Source organism: Scyliorhinus canicula, chromosome 11 (genome assembly GCF_902713615.1).
Source record: "Scyliorhinus canicula chromosome 11, sScyCan1.1, whole genome shotgun sequence".
NCBI lineage: Eukaryota > Metazoa > Chordata > Chondrichthyes > Carcharhiniformes > Scyliorhinidae > Scyliorhinus > Scyliorhinus canicula.
In genome coordinates, this window is record NC_052156.1 from 146,082,523 (window position 1) to 146,101,962 (window position 19,440).

The 19,440-nt window shown below is 47.6% G+C and overlaps 1 protein-coding gene across 7 annotated transcripts in view; it reads right to left on the reverse strand.

The window, feature by feature from the left end:
* LOC119973469 (thymidine phosphorylase) overlaps nt 1-19,440 on the reverse strand; it is a 151,846-nt gene that overhangs the window by 85,252 nt on the left and 47,154 nt on the right. For 4 of the 7 annotated variants that reach the window (XM_038811669.1, XM_038811673.1, XM_038811667.1 and 1 more), the window contains exons 6-11: nt 14,195-14,324; nt 8,515-8,633; nt 7,087-7,249; nt 5,780-5,995; nt 1,085-1,225; nt 328-738 (exon numbers count right to left, since the gene is read on the reverse strand). In XM_038811669.1, coding sequence (XP_038667597.1) covers nt 569-738; nt 1,085-1,225; nt 5,780-5,995; nt 7,087-7,249; nt 8,515-8,633; nt 14,195-14,324 — 939 coding nt within the window. In that variant the 3' untranslated portion in view covers nt 328-568. Of the gene's footprint in view, nt 1-327; nt 739-1,084; nt 1,226-5,779; nt 5,996-7,086; nt 7,250-8,514; nt 8,634-14,194; nt 14,325-19,440 lie in introns of those variants that run through there. The other 3 variants (XM_038811670.1, XM_038811672.1, XM_038811671.1) reach the window with 1 other exon arrangement.

Consider the following 19,440-nt stretch of genomic DNA (forward strand, 5'->3'; position numbering starts at 1 on the left):
CTGCGTTACTACAGTATTTGATACTTGAGATTTAACACATCTATTGACCAACAGTAAGGTGCAATGTGCTGACAGTAAAGAGGCATTGTATGTTGGAAAGAAATACCCTGACAGAGAAATTCACTGATGTATTAAACTGTCAATGTTCATATGCAAGTTCAATTCCTGGTCCGCTCAATAATCGGTCCCTTGGTGACGGAGGGGGAGCCAAGTATACTGGACAGGCCACACAGAAAGAACGGAAGGCAGTAACAACACAGTGTCCTGGAAGAATCCAAAATGTCACCTCATCAAGCTCCATCTGTCACACCTGTGACAGAGTCTGCAGATCCAGGACCGGACCATTGAGCCACCGCTGAACCCACCTTCCCGGAGTGGAAGCAAGTTATCCTAAATGCTGAGGAGCTACCCAAGAAGAAAAGAAGTGTCCTGGGAACTGAAGTATAACTGGTCGAGCAGGGAAAAGAGACTCAAGGCTGAGGGAGAGAGAAAGAGTTTTAAAAAAGAGAGTGAGAATCAGAGCATCTTGTGCTGCTCGTTTCAGATGATCAATGCGTTACCTGTTCTACTAAGGCGGGCAGCTGTGTCCTTTCCCTCCCTGTGATTGTGTTTGAATGATCTCAGTAACCAAGGGGCCTTCTTGGGCTTTCTCTCCGATGACCAATGATTTCTGGAGAAGAGACATCTGCTTTTCACTAAGGGGAGGATTTTCAAAGTGGATTCTAATCCAGGGATCTCCTGAAATGAGAAATAATTAGGTTATAGTTCTCAGCCCCCGTGGTGTAAGGAATCTTCAATATCCTACCTTGTCTAATCCCACTATCTCTTAACCCCCATACACTGTACTATCCCCATAGGTCTAATCCCACTCTCCTATTTTCTACTCTCCTTCTCACACCCAAAACTCGTTACTGTCCTTTTCAATTTAATTTGACTCTCCTGTACATCCCCATTCCTTTTTGTTTTAGTTCCAGACTAATTTCACCTTGCTGCTGATTGCCCACACTCTTCACTGTCACCCTTATATAATCTCGCTCCTCAGGCAGTGATTTATCTAATAGAGGTTCCATTGAGCACATTTTACCTTTGTTAATCTTGTCACCCACAGTTTTCAGAAGTTCTATCCCAACACTCCAGTTGATCGGCTCATCAGGTTGGTTGCGCCCTGCTCCTAATTCATGCAGTACCTCTGCTACCGGCAAGGAATGGATCGCCTGAACTACCCCTGAAACAGAGAGCTGAGTTAGAGCTGATTAGATTCTGGGGCTTCTCAGTAACATAGGCAATTGGAGGGGGCGGCGAGTCAGGCCATTAAAATACCCACTCCTAGAATTACTATCAATTTAATTCTAATGAGGACCACTCCCCCTTTTGAAGGTTTGTGCCTTAATTCACGCGAGAGAAACTGTACCTGGAAATGTTTATTCAGATATTACAGTGAATTATATTGAGTTTATTGATGGACCAGAGCTCTGGGTTGCACACTTTGTAGTTTCTGTCATGGCAGATCCGATTTCTCTTTGTAATTTACTTTATTTGAAATGTTAGATTAATGGAAGTATAAATGTTTCTAATTGAACCTATTTGAGAAATTTCCATTTGAAATATAGACCGTCTGATTTAAAAAAAATACTTATTTGTGTGATGTTGGCATAATTGACAAATCATTTATTGCCCCTCCCTGGTTGCCCTGAGAATGTTAATGAGCCTTCTTGACGAGAGCAGTTTTGACACAAGTGAGAGGATTGCTGGGATACTTTAGAGAGCAGCAAAGAATTGGTCATATTGGGGTTTGGAATTGGAGTCACATATGAGCCAGACCAAAAGAAGGGGTACGTGAGCAAATTAGTTCGAGATTTTTGTCCGATAGTTTCATGTTCACTTTTACTGATACTAGCTCTTCATTTGCAGACTCTTAAATCGGGTCCAAAATCTCAAAGTTCCAAGACGGGATCTGAATTCTGCGGTTCATTATTATTCCAGTCGGCTGGTTTAATCAGTAGCTCTGCTTTACCGAGCAAGTTCATGTCCAAACATCCTCTGAAGAAAAGCAAAATACTGAAATAGAAACCGAAAGTTCTGGAAATACTCAGCAGATCCGTCAGTTTCTGTGGAGAAAGAAACAGAGTTGACGTTTCAGGTCGATGAAATTGGCCTTTCACCAGAATTGGGCACAGTGAGAAGCCTTACAACACCAGGTTATCGTCCAACAGATTTGTTTTGTGCCCACCCCAGTCCAACACCGGCATCTCCACATCAGGATTGGGGACAGTGAGAGATGGACGAGTTTTCAAGCTGGTGAAAGGGGAGAGGTTGCGGAGATGAGCAAAATGGAAAGTCTGTGATAGCGTGGAAATCAGGAGGGGTTAAATGACAGGAAGAATTGGTGGTAGAGGGGCTAAAGGGAATGGTGTGGTAGTCGGTATTAGAGGTATTACGGTACCTAGGTTGATGCTGTAAGATCATTGATGTGGGAGGTACCTGAGACAGTAAGATCATTGGTGAAGCCTGCCTGCTCGTTCTGCCCAGTAAGGCAGAGTATAAGAGTCTGTGTCTCCCTAGCTGCTACATTCTGTACCTGCGCTGTTGGGTGAAACATCTAGTCCAATAAAGCCTTCAATTGTACTCCAATCTCGCTTTGAGAGTTATTGATCGTGCATCAAATGGTAAGGGGATAAATAAAGAAGAAAAAGATTCTAAAGGAGATGCAAATGGCAGAATGATGAACAGTTGCCGTCCTTAAGCATAAAACAAAAGACAAATAAGAGTAAAAGCAAAAACAAAAAGGAAACAAAGGAGAGTGAGGTTACTCTCTGGAATTATTCAACACAATGCTGAATCCAGAAATACATAAACTTCCTCATCGAATGATGGAGGTGCTGTTCCTCAAGCTTCATTGAGCTTCACTGGAACATTGCAAGAGAGAGGAGAATTACAATGGCAGGTGACCAGAACCTCAGGACTACGCTCACAGACTGAACTGAAGTATTCGGCAAAGCAGTCACCCAAACTGCATTTAATCTCCTCACTAAACAGCAGATCAGCAGACTCGGAAATACTGAATTGAATAAACCACATATTGTTTCACCTGGATCGTGTGGGGTCTTGGACAGTGAGGAGAGAGTAATTGATAACAGCTACTATTGCATCTCCATGGAAACAAGGGGATATTGGGAGTGATTCAGAGTGTCTTAGAGGGACACTGAAAGGAAGGAGAGGGGAATATGTGTTTGGTGATGGCATCAAGCTGGAGGTGTTGGAAATGGAAGAGGTTGACACATTGAATAGGGAGGCTGGTGGGGTGCAAGCTGAGAACAAGGGAACCCACTCATGGTTTTTGGAGGGAAGCAAAGAGGGCAGTAATGCCAGAAATATGTCCTGTCAACCCCATTGTAGGGGTGGGGGGGTGTGGCTTCCTCAACTGGGAAAAAAGGAAGACATTTGAAAAGTGTTGGTATAGAAGGTAGCATCATCAGAACAGATGTGACGGAGGTGGAGAAACTGGGAGAATGGAATGGAGTCATCACAGGATGTGGGGTGTGAGGAAGTGTAGTCAAGGTAGCTGAAGGAATCAGTAGGCTCATGGTGAATATTGGTTGATAACCTATCTACAGAAATGGAAAGAGAGTAGTTGAGGAAGGGAAGGGAAGAGAAGAATTACAGGTGAACCAAGTGAAAGATGAGAGAAGGGTAGACATTGGAAGCAAGGTTGATGCATTTTTCCAGCTCGGGCCAACACCAATCCAATCATCGATGTATTAGAGAAAGAGGTGAGGGAGGGGACCACAGTAGGACTGGAGCAAGGAATGTTCCACATATCGCACAGAAAGAGAAGCACAGCGAGAACTCATGTGGGTACTCATAGCAACACCCTCTATCTGGAGGAAGTGAGTGGAATCAAAGGAGAGGTTGTTCAATGTGACAACAAGTTCAGCCAGATGGAGGTGCTGCAGAGAAACAGTCCCTTTACCTTACCTGCTGAGTATTTCCAGCATTCTGCTGTTATTATTCACTGAAGACAATTCCGCCCAAGTCATTGGGAATTCAGGATATCAACGCAATGATGGAGAAGAAAATGAAAAAAAAAACTCTTCAACATAACTTCCTTGAGGAGAAAGGAGAAACAATGTAGGAGTTTTAAAGAGATTAATGGACAATGGGGAGAGATGCAGACTTAATTTTAATTTATTCCTTCTTGGGATGAGACCATCCCTGGCCTGGCCCATCCCTAATTGCCCTTGAACGAAGTGGCTTGCTGGACCGTTTTCCGAGGGCAGTCAGGAATTAACCATATTGCTATGGGTTTGGAGTCACATGTAGGCTAGACAGAGTCAGGGTGGCAGATTTTCTTCCTTAAAGGACGGTAGCGAACCTGATGGCACCTTACAACAATCAGTGATGGTTTTGTGGTCACCATTACTGAGACTAAATTTATATTCCAGATTTACATTAATTGAATTTAAATTCCACCAGCTGCCGTGGTGGGATTTGAACCTGTGGATTCCTTTAACCAGCACTATAGTACATGGTAAATAAAAACTCTTCACAGCCCAAACAAAAACAGCAAATGTTCTTTCCATAGCCTGCTCTCACTTTCTGATAAAACACTACCCTAACTCCCCTGATACACTGGGGAAGGTGAATCATACAATCATGGAATTTACAGTGCAGAAGGAGGACTTTTGGCCCATTGAGTCTGCACCAGCCCTTGGAAAGAGCCTGAAAAAGCCCACACCTCACCCCATCCCCATAACCCAGTACCCCCACGTAACCTTTTTGGACATTAAGGGCAATTTATCATGGCCAATCCACCTAACCTGCACATCTTTGGACTGTGGGAGGAAACCGGAGCACCCGGAGGAAACCCACGCAGACATGAGGAGAACGTGCAGACTCCGCACAGATAGTGACCCAAACCGGGAATCGAACCTGGGACCCTGGAGCTGTGAAGCAACAGTGCTAACCACAGTACTACCACAATGTTGAATAGGTTGTGGTTAATATCTACAGCAGTGTAGGAAACAAAGCTTGCGGCTCTTTTCACATTTGATGTTTTCGCCAGCTTTTAATGCCCAAAGTTACTGATGGAACATCCATTATTTACCAGGCTTTCCACTGTGATGGAGCAGGTGTTGTCAGGACCAATATGTGGAGATGTGCAGAGTGTCTAATTCGCTCCACCTTTGAGAGTATAGTGGGAAGCTATTTGGGTGTTCATGGGGCTAAAGGTTTTTCTCATACTCCTCAAGTACCTCCCCAGGCCCCACCAACACCTCCAGTTTGGTGACTCAAGGATGTTTTTTGGGAGAGGGTCAGCGGAAGAAATGAGTACACAGGAAAAGCCATTGGAGTATAGTACCTTCCTCTCCTCCAGCCTAGTACTTAGCAATCTACAGGTAATGTCCACAGGAAGTCATGTCTGGGCACAGTGTCCTTGCAATCGTGAAAGGCATGTCCTTCTCAGAAAGAGAAAACAGTTCGGACCAGTATCCTTATTTCCCCATTTTACTGGTTATTTCTTCTGGGTTGAGTCTACACTCAATGCAGAGGCCAACGAGTAACAACTGGAGGGGGAGGGGAAGGGACCTCAACCCCTGGGTCTCGAAGGAAACTGTCACACACCCACTGCTGCCTTAACTCATATCAGCAAGGACTGGGTACTGAGCCTCACACACTACAGTCTTCTTTTGGGTATGGTATCAAGATCAATCACCATAATGTTATGCAATTGAATCAGCAGGAGCCTGTGCTGTCATTCGCCAACACCCAACAAAAGTACCTCCAGCTTGGGCCTTCAGTTCTTCCTGTTTTTTTGCACGTGTCAAGACCTCCTTCCCCTGACACAGATCCTTGGCCTTGTCCGTAGTCACTCCCTGTGCCACCAGCATGGCTTGGAACTTAGCCAGAGCACTTCCATCTTTCAATACATCTTTGATGGCCTTCTCTCCAGCCTTTAAGCTCTCAGCTTTCCTGCACATGTGGAGCAGGTGGCTTCCTAGTGAAAGTGGAAGCCAGCATGTTAGTGAAAGTTACTGTTCTGTCTTGCTTAGCTTGCTGTACTTTGATAGACAGTGCATTACGGAATTGTGGAATCCATGCAGTTTGTTAGTTTGGTTGCTGAAATAAAATAAAGCTGCAATACTAAATCACCTCTGCGCCTATGTGTGTATTGATCCATCTTTGAAAAATTATCGACAATACCAGTATTAAAATGTAACAGTTACCTGCCAGCTGCATGTATGCACACATGCCGTCAAGTCTGTTTATACATGCCAGTATCCACAACTGCCCATGAATGGGGTCGAATCTACCTCCCACCAGCCCCCCAACTTTGGCCTTATCCTCCTCAATCCAGATGGGAGAGTTTGATACCCATTTACTGACACAGTGGAAGTGCTCCAGGTTTCAGAGATACTCACTTAAGCTCACTGAAGTCCCTTGCAAAACATCTGCTGTTCCCAGCAAGGGTCATCACGTCCCAAATGGGAACTCCAGGCAATTGACCCCTCCGTAATCCAGCAACATCCAACAACCCACCATCTGTGCCAACCACATCATCGACTCGGCTGAGACCATTGAGCTGTCTGGGGCCTTCTTTGTCTCTCTGAGTCAGAATCTCACGTGTGACATATCTACTCATTGCTCCAAACTTCCAAACATTAGCTCGGGTTTCTGCCAAATCCAATCTGGGCTCAGGGTTGTGTTGACTGTGGTTCAGTTCAGGTCAATTGGCACCAGGAGCACCTGAACTTCAGCAGAAAATCACAAACCTCATCGAAGTTTAGGATTGTAAGAATTTCTCCCAAAAGATATGGGACATGTTGTGCAGATGACCAAAATGATGGTTAATCTGATGCCTTTGAGAAGAAGCTGGAACTGTGCCTAAGGACTCAGGGAATGAGATAATAATAAACCTGGGAGTTTCGAAGAGTGCACAAATGATAGAGTCCACAACCAAAGTAGTCATGCAATGGCTGCCAAAGGAATGAGACAGATGACCATTCTCATTCAAGGTTTCTTGAGTCCTTGATTACCCACAATGTCCACCCCTCACACATTGAATGCAATTCTTGGAGAAGTACTAACCTAAGCAGCTGACCAATTCCTCCAAGTCCTTGGGCCCTTTTCCCTTCAGGCATTCAATGGATTCAATGACTTCGAGAGAATTCCCAACACATCTTCCGATGGGATTGTCCATCCTAGAGAGAGCAGCAGCTGTTTGAATCCCCAAGTGATTTCCAACATCTACCTAAAAGGTTTAAAAAATAAATATTGATTTGTCACTGTGGCACTCATAATAGAGGAAATGGTGCATTCAGTGAATCAAGGGAAGCGTTGGAGTTGCTAAGCTTGTTGGGAAGCCACCAACTGCTAGGCAAGAAGCAAAGATAAAAGGCTTTGGAAATCCATGACACATTAAGTTACTAACTTGGAGTAATCCTTGGAGTAAAACTGCAAAGGCACTGGGCGGGATTCTCCGACCCCGCACCAGGTCGGAGAATCGCCGGGGGAGGGGTGCAAATCACGTGACACCGCTCCGACGCTGGTCCGCCAATTCTCCGGCGACTGGAGAATTGCCGCCAATGGTGCCGGCATGGTTGCCGCGCCGCCAGTCGGGGGCGGCCTCCCTAGCAATTCTCTGCGCTCGACAGGCCGAGTGCCCGCAAGTGCGGCCGAGTCCCGCCGGCGTCGTTTGCATGTGGTGCTACCTGGCGGGGCCTCGGCGTTCATGCTGCGGGGGCCGTCCTGGTGTGGGTGGGGGTGATCCGACTCTGGGAGGGGCCTCCATGGTGGCCAGGCCCGTGATCGGGGCCTACTGATCGACGGGCGGGCTAATCCCGGGGGTGGGGGGGGGGCTATGTTCCTCCGCTCCGGGCCCCATCATGTTGCTCGGGGGCTGGCGCGGAGAGGGCAACCCACACACAGGCGCGGACTCGCGCCGGCCGTGGCACGCATGCGTAGACACACGGCACCCGTGCTGGTGCCCGTATCGGCAGCTGGAGCTGCACAAAGCTCTCCAGTGCCGTGCTGGCCCCCTGTGTGGCATAGAATCGCTGCTCCTAGGAGCCAGATGACACCGTTGTAAAATGCTCCGGCGTTTACGACAGCGTCAACACTTAGCCCCATTATCGGAGAACCCCGCCTCCTGTCACCAGCATCATCACATATTCAATCAAAGGGATGGACTTGCAACTTTTTAAACTTGCAATTGTAAGCGTCAAACTTCAAGGATCACAGTTTCTGTAGTTCTCCTTTTCTGACATATTCTGGCCTTGAATGTGATTCTTTCTGTAGGGTTACCTTTCCTCCCCAGCTTCTGGGTCTCCTGCAGGGTGGAAAAGCCCAGGAATCACCTGAAGAATTGCTGTACAAATTCATGGGCATCCACAAATACCTAAAGTTGTCAGAGAATGGCAAAGAGATAACTCTCGGTCAAACCTATTCTCCTCTCCACTCTCTCTGTTTCTCTCCCTCACCACAGTTTGATGGAGATGTTTTGGAGTGCGTACTGACCAGATATTGTGCCAGCTCTCTGGCTCCATGGATCTCCTTGTATAACGCTCCTTCTCCATATTTCACATCCAAAATCAGAGCATTAAGAGACTCAGCTCCTTTCTTCGATATTATGGAAGCTGAAAATTAGAAACTGCACGTTACCAAAAACAACCAATCCTTCATCACTGACCTTGTTACAGGAACAGCTTATTGTCCAAAATCTTTTCTGACTTGCCTCAGTAAATTTTGACATTGATCTTTCTTTTACTTGAACTGCTTGAAAAATGTTAGTCCAATCAAACAAAATGATGGTGAAGATAGATGCCATAATAGAAATTCTGTTGTCTGTGAGCTGCAATATAGGAAGATCAGTGTATAGATACAGCAGCTCATACTGCAGTTAAATAGGGTGATGGGAAGGCCACACACAGAGCTCTCCATTCAGTTTTGAGTGGCCTACCTTACAGCAGCCATATTGGGATCAAAGGAAGTCCGGTAATGATTCACCAGGGAGGGATATCAGGGATTGAGTGGGGGCAGTGACTGGTAATGAGTGGGTCATATCACTTGGGGGTTATCAGATGATCTAATTCACCTGTTTGAAGTTATAGAGGAGATCAGCAGGAGAAAGAGGGAACTCTCTAGTTCTGAATCCAGAACAAGTGACAATCTTCATATTGGACCGAATCTGAGCCTATGAAAGCTTTTGTTACAGAGGGTGTGAGAATGTGGAACACAATGAGCGGGATTCTCTGTTTGAGAGATTGCAGGGGGTGTGGGGAGGTTCCATGGCCCCGATGGGGGCCCCAGATCACGAGCCATTCAGAACATTCAAATGGGCCAGCACTCATGCCAGGTGGAACTAGTGCAATTCCAACTCACGATGGCAACGGATTCGCTGGGATCGGGATTAGACTAGAGAGCCTGACAAACTGGAGCTGCATATAAGCCCCCCACTCCCCAAACACTCTCATTCTCGCCAAGAAGATAGCACCACTAAGGGCAGCTCCAAGTTCGCCGATGCAGAGCTAGAGATAAAGCTGGATGCCGTGGAGGAGAGGCGGGACACCCTGTTTTCCGGGGTAGGAAGGAGGCTACCACTCGCTGACGTCAACTGGAGCTGGGTGCAGGTGGCAGAGGCCTTGAGAGCCGGCCGTGGGCAACACTGCGAGGATCAGCCAGCCATGCCGAAAGAAGCTGGACGGGTGAGTCACCATCACCCGTGCTCCTGGCATCACCCGTGTTCACACACCCCTCACCCCTCCCACCCCTCAGCCCATGCAGCCCCACCAGGTGCACAGTTAGGCAGCGCTGCTGAGAATGGGTAACCCCCCCAGGCCAGCCAGGGTGAGTCCCCACCAACATGCCCCTGGCACTGCGCTAACCCCCATCCCACACTCCCCCCCCCCCCCCCCCCCTCGGAATCCTGCGACTCAACAGGCGATGTGGCAGGACCGTCCAGGGTCCCTCGCCCCCCCCCCCCCCCCCCCCCCCCGGCAAGCCAGCAACACCCCGGAGCACATGTCCGAGGACAATCCCGACTTCTCATCACTGCTGTCACCGGCAACTTCCATCCCCGACATATTCCCCTCCGTTGGGCATTTTAGTGAAGAGATTCCTGGGGCACTATCTGGTGTGCACCACACACATGCAGTGGGACATCAGGTGGAGCTAGGAACCCCGAGGGTGGCATCTGGTTGTACCTCCGACCGCCATCATGTCTGGTGGCATGCATGCGTGCAGGCAGGGCCCAGAGATGGGGCTAGGCAAGGGGGTGGCCACCCATTGGGACTGTAGCTGTAGTGTGCCATGAGTCCTCTGTACAACGCACGGGATGTGCCAACCTGTCCGGGAGCAGGGTGGGTGGGAGCAGGGGCGCAGTGGGCAGGTGGGGCTTAGTGACCTGCACGGTGGGCTAGCTGGCAGTGCCAATGGTATCTGCCCGGGGGGTGGTGTGCGAGGGAGGGTAGTAGGGACCTGTTTCACGTGTCTGCTGTTCGGGGTGCACTCTGCTCTTCCCCTGCTCCCCCTGCTGTGGGGCAATGCCTCGGATGGTTGCACTGAGCAGTGCCAACACCTGATGGGCCACTGACCGCGCTGAACCATGTTCATCCCAATGATGGGTCAGTTGAGGTCTGGAGGTTCCTCAGGGGTGGCCACCCAGAAAGCCGATGGTGCTCTGCATATTTATGGGTCACAGTGGGCATTCAGTGGAGTTTGGAGACAGACGGCTCCCTCAGCAGCCACAGCGCACACTCCCCATTTTAATGAGTGTTACTGTACGATTTGCATGCCCACGCTGATGTGATGTTATCACTGAGTCATGTACCTCCTGTCATAGTAACTCATTCTCATTAACCCATTACTGTTAGTGTAACTCACTCTCGTGATCCATTACTGTCTGTGTAACTGATTCTCGTTAACCCATTACTGTCAGTGTAACTGATTCTCGCTAACCTTAGTGTCAGTTTAACTCACCTTCACTGCCCGTTAGTGTCAGTGTAACTCGCTCTCATTAACCCATTACTGTCAGTGTCGCTCTCATTAATCCATTACTGTCAGTGTAACACGCTCTCATTAACCCATTACTGTCAGTGTAACTTGCTCTCGTTAACCCATTACTGTCAGTGTAACTCGCTCTCATTAACCCATTACTGTCAGTGTAACTCATTCTCATTAACACATTACTGTCAGTGTAACTCACTCTCGTTAACCCATTACTGTCGCTCTCGCTAACCCATTACTGACAGTGTAACTCGCTCTCGCTAACCCATTACTGTCAGCGTAACTCGCTCTCATTAACCCATTACTGTCAGTGTAACTCGCTCTCATTAACCCATTACTGTCAGTGTAACTTGCTCTCATTAACTCATTACTGTCAGTGTAACTCGCTCTTGTTAACCCATTACTGTCAGTGTAACTCGCTCTCATTAACCCATTACTGTCAGTGTAACTCATTCTCATTATCCCATTACTGTCAGTGTAACTCGCTCTCATTAACCCATTACTGTCAGTGTAACTCGCGTTCGTTAACCCATTACTGTCAGGTTAACTCACTCTCGTTAACCCATTACTGCCAGTGTAACTCGCTTTCGTTAACCAATTACTGTCAGTGCAACTCGCTCTCATTAACCCCTATTACTGTAATTGTAACTCGCTTTCATTAACCCATTACTGTCAGTGTAACTCGCTCTCATTAACCCATTACTGACAGTGTAACTCGCTCTCATTAACCCATTACTGACAGTGTAACTCGCTCTCATTAACCCATTACTGCCAGTGTAACTCACTCTCATTAACCCATTACTGTCAGTGTAACTCACTCTCATTAACCCATTACTGTCAGTGTAAATCGCTCTCGTTAACACATTACTGTCAGTGTAACTCGCTCTCCCTAACCATTTACCATCAGTGTAACTCACTCTCATTAACCCATTACTGTCAGTGTAACTCGCTCTCATTAACCCATTACTGTCAGTGTAACTCGCTTTCGTTAACCCATTACTGTCAGTGTAACTCGCTCTCGTTAACCCATTACAGTCAGTGTAACTCACTCTCATTAACCCAGTACTGTCAGTGTAACTTGCTCTCATTAACCCATTACTGTCAGTGTAACGTGCTCTCATTAACCCATTACTGTCCGTGTAACTCGCTCTTGTTAACCCATTACTGTTAGTCTAACTCGCTCTCATTAACCCATTACTGTCAGTGTAACTCGCTCTCATTAACCCATTACTGTCAGTGTAACTCGCTCTCATTAACCCATTACTGTCAGTGTAACTCGCTCTCATTAACCTATTACTGTCAGTGTAACTCGCTTTCGTTAACCCAGTACTGTCAGTGTAACTCGCTTTCGTTAACCCATTACTGTCAGGTTAACTCACTCTCATTAACCCATTACTGTCAGTGTAACTCGCTCTCATTAACCCATTACTGTCAGGTTAACTCACTCTCATTAACCCATTACTGTCAGTGTAACTCGCTCTCATTAACCCATTACTGTCAGTGTAACTCGCTCTCGTTAACCCATTACTGTCAGTGTAACTCGCTCTCATTAACCCATTACTGTCAGTGTAACTCGCTCTCATTAACCCATTACTGTCAGTGTAATTCGCTCTCAATAACCCATTACTGTCAGTGTAACTCGCTCTCATTAACCCATTACTGTCAGTGTAACCCGCTCTCCCTAACCCATTACCGTCAGTGTAACTCACTCTCATTAACCCATTACTGTCAGTGTAACTCGCTCTCGTTAACCCATTACTGGCAGTGTAACTCACTCTCATTAACCCATTATTGTCAGTGTAACTCGCTTTTGTTAACCCATTACTGGCAGTGTAACTCGCTCTCATTAACCCATTACTGTCAGTGTAACTCACTCTCATTAACCCAGTACTGTCAGTGTAACCCGCTCTCATTAACCCAGTACTGTCAGTGTAACTCGCTTTTGTTAACCCATTACTGTCAGTGTAACTCGCTCTCGTTAACCCATTACTGTCTGTGTAACCCGCTCTCATTAACCCATTACTGCCAGTGTAACTCACTCTCATTAACCCAGTACTGTCAGTGTAACGAGCTCTCATTTACCCAGTACTGTCAGTGTAACTCGCTTTCGTTAACCCATTACTGTCAGTGTAACTCATTTTTGTTAATCCATTACTATCAGTGTAACTCGCTCTCGTTAACCCATTACTGTCTGTGTAACCCGCTCTCGTTAACCCATTACTGTCAGTGTAACTCGCTCTCATTAACCCATTACTGTCAGTGTAACTCACTCTCATTAACCCATTACTGTCAGTGCAACTCGCTCTCATTACCCAGTACTGTCAGTGTAACTCACTCTCATTAACCCAGTACTGTCAGTGTAACGTGCTCTCATTAACCCATTATGGTCAGTGTAACTCGCTCTTGTTAACCCATTACTGTCAGTGTAACTCACTCTCATTAACCCATTACTGTCAGTGTAACTCGCTTTCGTTAACCCATTACTGTCAGGTTAACTCACTCTCATTAACCCATTACTCTCAGTGTAACTCGCTCTTGTTAACCCATTACTGTTGGTGTAACTCGCTCTCATTAACCCAGTACTGTCAATGTAACTCGCTTTCGTTAACCCATTACTGTCAGCGTAACTCGCTTTTGTTAATCCATTACTGTCAGTGTAACTCACTCTCATTAACCCATTACTGTCAGTGTAACTCGCTCTCGTTAACCCATTACTGTCAGCGTAACTCGCTTTTGTTAATCCATTACTGTCAGTGTAACTCGCTCTCGTTAACCCATTACTGTCAGTGTAACTCGCTTTTGTTAACCCATTACTGGCAGTGTAACTCGCTCTCGTTAACCCATTACTGCCTGTGTTACTCACTCTTACTGCCGTTAGTGTGTGTAACTCGTTCTCTTTAACCCATTACTGTCAGTGTAACTTGCTCTCGTTAACCCATTACTGTCAGTGTAACTCGCTTTCATTAACCCATTACTGTCAGTTTAACTTGCTCTAGTTAACCCAGTACGGTCAGTGTAACTTGCTCTCGTTAACCCATTACTGTCAGTGTAACTCGCTTTCATTAACCCATTACTGTCAGTGTAACTTGCTCTAGTTAACCCAGTACTGTCAGTGTAACTCACTCTCGTTAACCCATTTTTGTCTGTATAACTCATTCTCACTGCCAGTCATGTGTAACCTGTTCTCACTAACCTGCTATGAGAGGCAGACTGTCCACGGTCGATGTCACATCCCTGATCGCGTAAAGCTTCTTATCAGCAGGCACTAGGTCAGCGGTCTGTCCGACAATACAACAACCAACCGTCTTCAATATATCCTTCATCTGAAGACAAGAGAAAGACATCCAAATATCACTCCAATTACATCACAGTAGCTGGCCCAAAGGAGCTAAGTTAGAATAGTTCACTGTGTAACTGTATAGATTCACTGTTTATTCAATAGGGTAATGATACCTCTCCCCGGCAACTGATTGTGTCCAACAACCTATCTAATTATATTTCTGGACATCGGCACTAATTTTAATTCCTTTTCTTCAGGCTCTTGTTTTCAATTGAAGTGATAACATCTGGGCTGGAAGCAGGTAATCAACATAAAAAATTACATCTTGGTTTTAAAACTTAGTGGTGTTACTTCTCGTCTTCAGGGAAGTGGCCCTGTTACCCATGCCAGCCAGGCCTACATGTGACTCCTGTCCAGTCTGAACCGTGATAGTCTAATGCTTTACGAGAGAGTCAGTGTGATGTAACAGGGGTGGGGTAGAGTTACGCCTTCGCCACTGGAAGTGTCCAATCATAGCCCAACGTCACCATCTGCACGCTCCTAGAGGGAGTGCAACTCTAAATAAAAGCTGAAATGCTGGGTAAAGAAAGACTTGCAATTTATGTGGAACATTTCAACACCACCAGACATCTCAAAGAGCTTTATAGCCAATGAAGTACTCAGAAAGTGCCACCACCATTGTAAGGTAGGAAATTAACAAGATGGAGTTTCCCCTGAAACTTGCATGTGTTTACTGGAGATGGAAGCACGGTAGCACAAGTGGCTAGCACTGTGGCTTCACAGCACCAGGGTCCCAGGTTCAATTCCCCGCTGGGTCACTGTCTGTGCGGAGTCTGCACGTTCTCCCCGTGTCTACGTGGGTTTCCTCCGTGTGCTCCGGTTTCCTCCCACAGTCCAAAGACGTGCAGGCTAGGTAGATTGGCCATACTAAATTGCCCTTAGTGTCCAAAAAAAAAAGGTTAGGAGGGGTTATTGGGTTACGGGGAGAGGGTAGAAGTGAGGGCTTAAGTGGGTCGGTGCAGACTCGATGGGCCAAATGGCCTCCTTCTGCACTGTATGTTCTATGGAAGCAGAAAGAGGATGTGATTTAAATAGGTCGTTCCCCTCCTTAAAAGGTTATGGGGAGTTTTAATGCCTGTGTTTAAAATTAGGAAGGGTTTTGGTGGTGTAAACAAAGACAAACTCTATTTCCCTGCTAGGTTTGAAGTAGCTGGAAAGGAAATTGGGGTGACATGAGTAGAGTCTTATTACACAGTGGGTGTTTGTGATCGGGAATGCACATCTGAAAGGATAGTGACTGCAGATGGAGTAATAACTTTCGAAAGGAAATTCGAGAAATACTTCCAAGGAGAAATGTTTCCGGGCTATCTGGAAAAGGAGGGAGAATTGTTACAGCACAGAAGGCGGCCATTGAGTCCATCGAGTCTGGCCTGGCTCTCGAATGAGCTTTTCCCTTTTGTACCATTCTCCCTGCCTTCCCCCTCTTCAGATTAGTCTAATTCCCTTTGAATGCTTCTGCCCCCACCACACTTTCATACGAACATACGAATTAGGCCTGTAGGAGGCCACTCGGTCCCTCGAATCTGCTCCGCCATGCATAAGATCATCGCTGATCTGAAACTTCAGCCCTATGTTCCTGCCTACTCCCCGATAACCTTTCACCCCCTTGTTAATATCACCCTCTTGTTGATCAGGAATCTATTTAGCTCTGCCTTAAAAATGTTCAAAGCCTCTGCTTCCACTGCCTTTTGAGGAAGAGAGTTCCAGAGACTCTCAACCCTCTGAGAGAAATTAATTTCTCCTCATCTGTCTTAAATGAGCCGACCCCTTATTTTTAAGCAATGACCCAATGGCTCAAGGAGTGCATTAGCCATTCGTGTGAAATTTTTTTTTAAAATCACGTTTAATTATTTTATTAAATAATCTGTGCCCTCTCGTTCTTGATCTTTTCACGAGTGTGAACAGCTTCTCCCTATCTACTCTGTCCAGAATCCTCGTGATTTTAAATACCTCTCGTCTCAGCCTTCTTTTCTCGAGGGTAATCAGTCCGCATTTCTCCAAACTATCTTCATAACTGAATTTCCACATCCATTGAACCATTCTGATGAATCACTTCTGCACTCTCTCCAATGCCTTCACATGTTTCCTTCAACATGGTGCCCAGAACTGGACATAGAAACAAAGAAACAGAAAATAGAAGCAGGAGGAGGCCATTCGGCCCTTCGAACCTGCTCCACCATTCATTATGATCATAGCTGATCATCCAACTCAATAGTCTCAATAGCCGCGGCTAAGGTGTTGAGGGGGTTTATGGATCAGATGGGAGGGGTAGATCCGTGGAGGTTCGCGAGGCCGAGGGCCAGGGAATATTCATTTTTTTCCCCACGTGCATAAAGCCTATTCCCGGATCGACTTTTTTGTCCTGAGCAGGGGGCTGATTTCGAGGGTGGAGGATGCCGAGTATTCGGCCATAGTCATTTCGGACCATGCCCCGCACTGGGTAGACCTTGAGCTGGGGGAGGAGAGGGACCAGCGCCCGCTCTGGCACCTGGAGGTGGGACTGCTGGCGGATGAGAAGATGGGCGGGCGGGTTCGGGGGTGTATCAAGAGGTATTTAGAGGCCAATGATAATGGGGAGGTCCGGGTGGGGATGGTTTGGGAAGCATTGAAGGCGGTGATTAGAGGGGAGTTGATTTCCATCCGAGCCGATAGGGAGAGGGGAGAGCAGAGAGAGAGGGAGAGGTTGGTGGGGGAGATGGTGAGGGTGGACAGGAGATATGCGGAGGCTCCGGAGGAGGGACTGTTGAGGGAGCGACGTACCCTTCAGGCCAAGTTCGACTTGCTGACCACCGGAAAGGCGGAAGCTCAGTGGAGGAAGGCACAGGGAGCGGTGTACGAATATGGGGAGAAGGCAAGTAGGATGCTGGCGCATCAGCTTTGTAAGCGCGACGCGGCCAGGGAGATTGGTGGAGTGATGGATAGGGGAGGCAATGTGGTGTGAAGGGGGGTGGACATTAATGGGGTCTTCAGGGACTTTTATTGGGAATTGTTCCGATCCGAGCCCCCGGTGGAGGGGGGGGGAATAGGGCGTTTTTTGGACAGGCTGAGATTTCCGAAGGTGGAGGAAGGACAGGTGGAGGGGCTGGGGGCGCCGATTGAGCTGGAGGAGTTGGTCAAAGGGATAGGTAGCATGCAGTCGGGGAAGGCGCCGGGGCCGGATGGGTTTCCGGTCAAATTTTACAAAATGTATGTAGACCTGCTGGGCCCCCTGTTGGGTAGGACCTTTAACGAGGCAAGGGAGGGGGGGGGGGGGGGCTTTGCCCACGGCTATGTCACGTGTGCTGATTTCCTTGATCCTTAAACGGGACAAGGACCCCCTGCAGTGTGGATCATACAGGCGGATCTCGTTGTTAAATATGGATGCCAAGCTCTTGGCGAAGATCTTGGCCACAAGGATAGAGGATTGTGTCCCGGGGGTCATTCATGAGGACCAGACGGGGTTTGTGATGGAAAGGCAGCTGAACACCAATATACGTAGGTTTCTGAATGTTATCATGATGCCGGTGGTAGAAGGGGAGGCGGAGATAGTGGTAGCATTAGATGCGGAGAAGGCCTTTGATAGGGTTGAGTGGGGGTACTTGTGGGAGGTGCTGGAAAGGTTTGGGTTCGGGGAGGGGTTTGTCAGTTGGGTGAGGCTGCTATATGAGGCCCAGATGGCGAGTGTAGCCAAGAATAGGAGGAGATCGGAGTACTTTTGGTTGTACCGGGGTACGAGACAGGGGTGTCCCCTGTCCCCCTTGCTCTTTGCATTGGCAATTGAGCCCCTGGCCATGGCGTTGAGGGAGTCGAGGAATTGGAGGGCAGAGGGCAGCAGAGCAGAGCTACTGATCAGCTGTTCTGCGGAAATTTGCATACGTGCAGTGCGGTCAGCCTAATTTGAAGGTGTACCTGCGAAGAAGACCCGAGGAGTTTGAGTGAAGGCAAGCATCCAGCAGAGCAGAGCTACTGATCAGCTGTTCTGGGGAAATTTGCATACGTGCAGTGCGGTCAGCCTAATTTGAAGGTGTACCTGCGAAGAAGACCCGAGGAGTTTGAGTGAAGGCAAGCATCCAGCAGAGGGCAGCAGAGCAGAGCTACTGATCAGCTTCTGGGGAAATTTGCATACGTGCAGTGCGGTCAGCCTAATTTGAAGGTGTGCCTGCGAAGAAGACCCGAGGAGTTTGAGTGAAGGCAAGCATCCAGCAGAGGGCAGCAGAGCAGAGCTACTGATCAGTTGTTCTGGGGAAATTTGCATACGTGCAGTGCGGTCAGCCTAATTTGAAGGTGTACCTGCGAAGAAGACCCGAGGAGTTTGAGTGAAGGCAAGCATCCAGCAGAGGGCAGCAGAGCAGAGCTACTGATCAGCTGTTCTGGGGAAATTTGCATACGTGCAGTGCGGTCAGCCTAATTTGAAGGTGTACCTGCGAAGAAGACCCGAGGAGTTTGAGTGAAGGCAAGCATCCAGCAGAGGGCAGCAGAGCAGAGCTACTGATCAGCTGTTCTGGGGAAATTTGCATACGTGCAGTGCGGTCAGCCTAATTTGAAGGTGTACCTGTGAAGAAGACCCGAGGAGTTTGAGTGAAGGCAAGCATCCAGCAGAGGGCAGCAGAGCTACTGATCAGCTGTTCTGGGGAAATTTGCATACGTGCAGTGCGGTCAGCCTAATTTGAAGGTGTGCCTGCGAAGAAGACCCGAGGAGTTTGAGTGAAGGCAAGCATCCAGCAGAGGGCAGCAGAGCAGAGCTACTGATCAGCTGTTCTGGGGAAATTTGCATACGTGTAGTGCGGTCAGCCTAATTTGAAGGTGGTTTGTGGAGGGGCTGTTGTTTAGTGACAATTAAACCCGAAACACTTCATTAGTGTTTCCCACCCCCCCCCCCCCCCCCCCAATGGTTGTTGGGAAGCGGGAGCAGGGGCCTGTCGTGAAGGTGAGTGAGTGCCTTTAAATTTACTTACCTTTCAGCGGGAGCAGGGTTTGAGTAAATATCAGGTAAGCTCTTCCTTTCTTTTTCTTTTATTTTTCTTGTTTTTTTTTTAATCTCGAGGTGATGTCAGGGAAGGCAGTACAATGCTCCTCCTGCAGAATGTTTGAGGTGAGGGACGCCATCAGTGTCCCTGCTG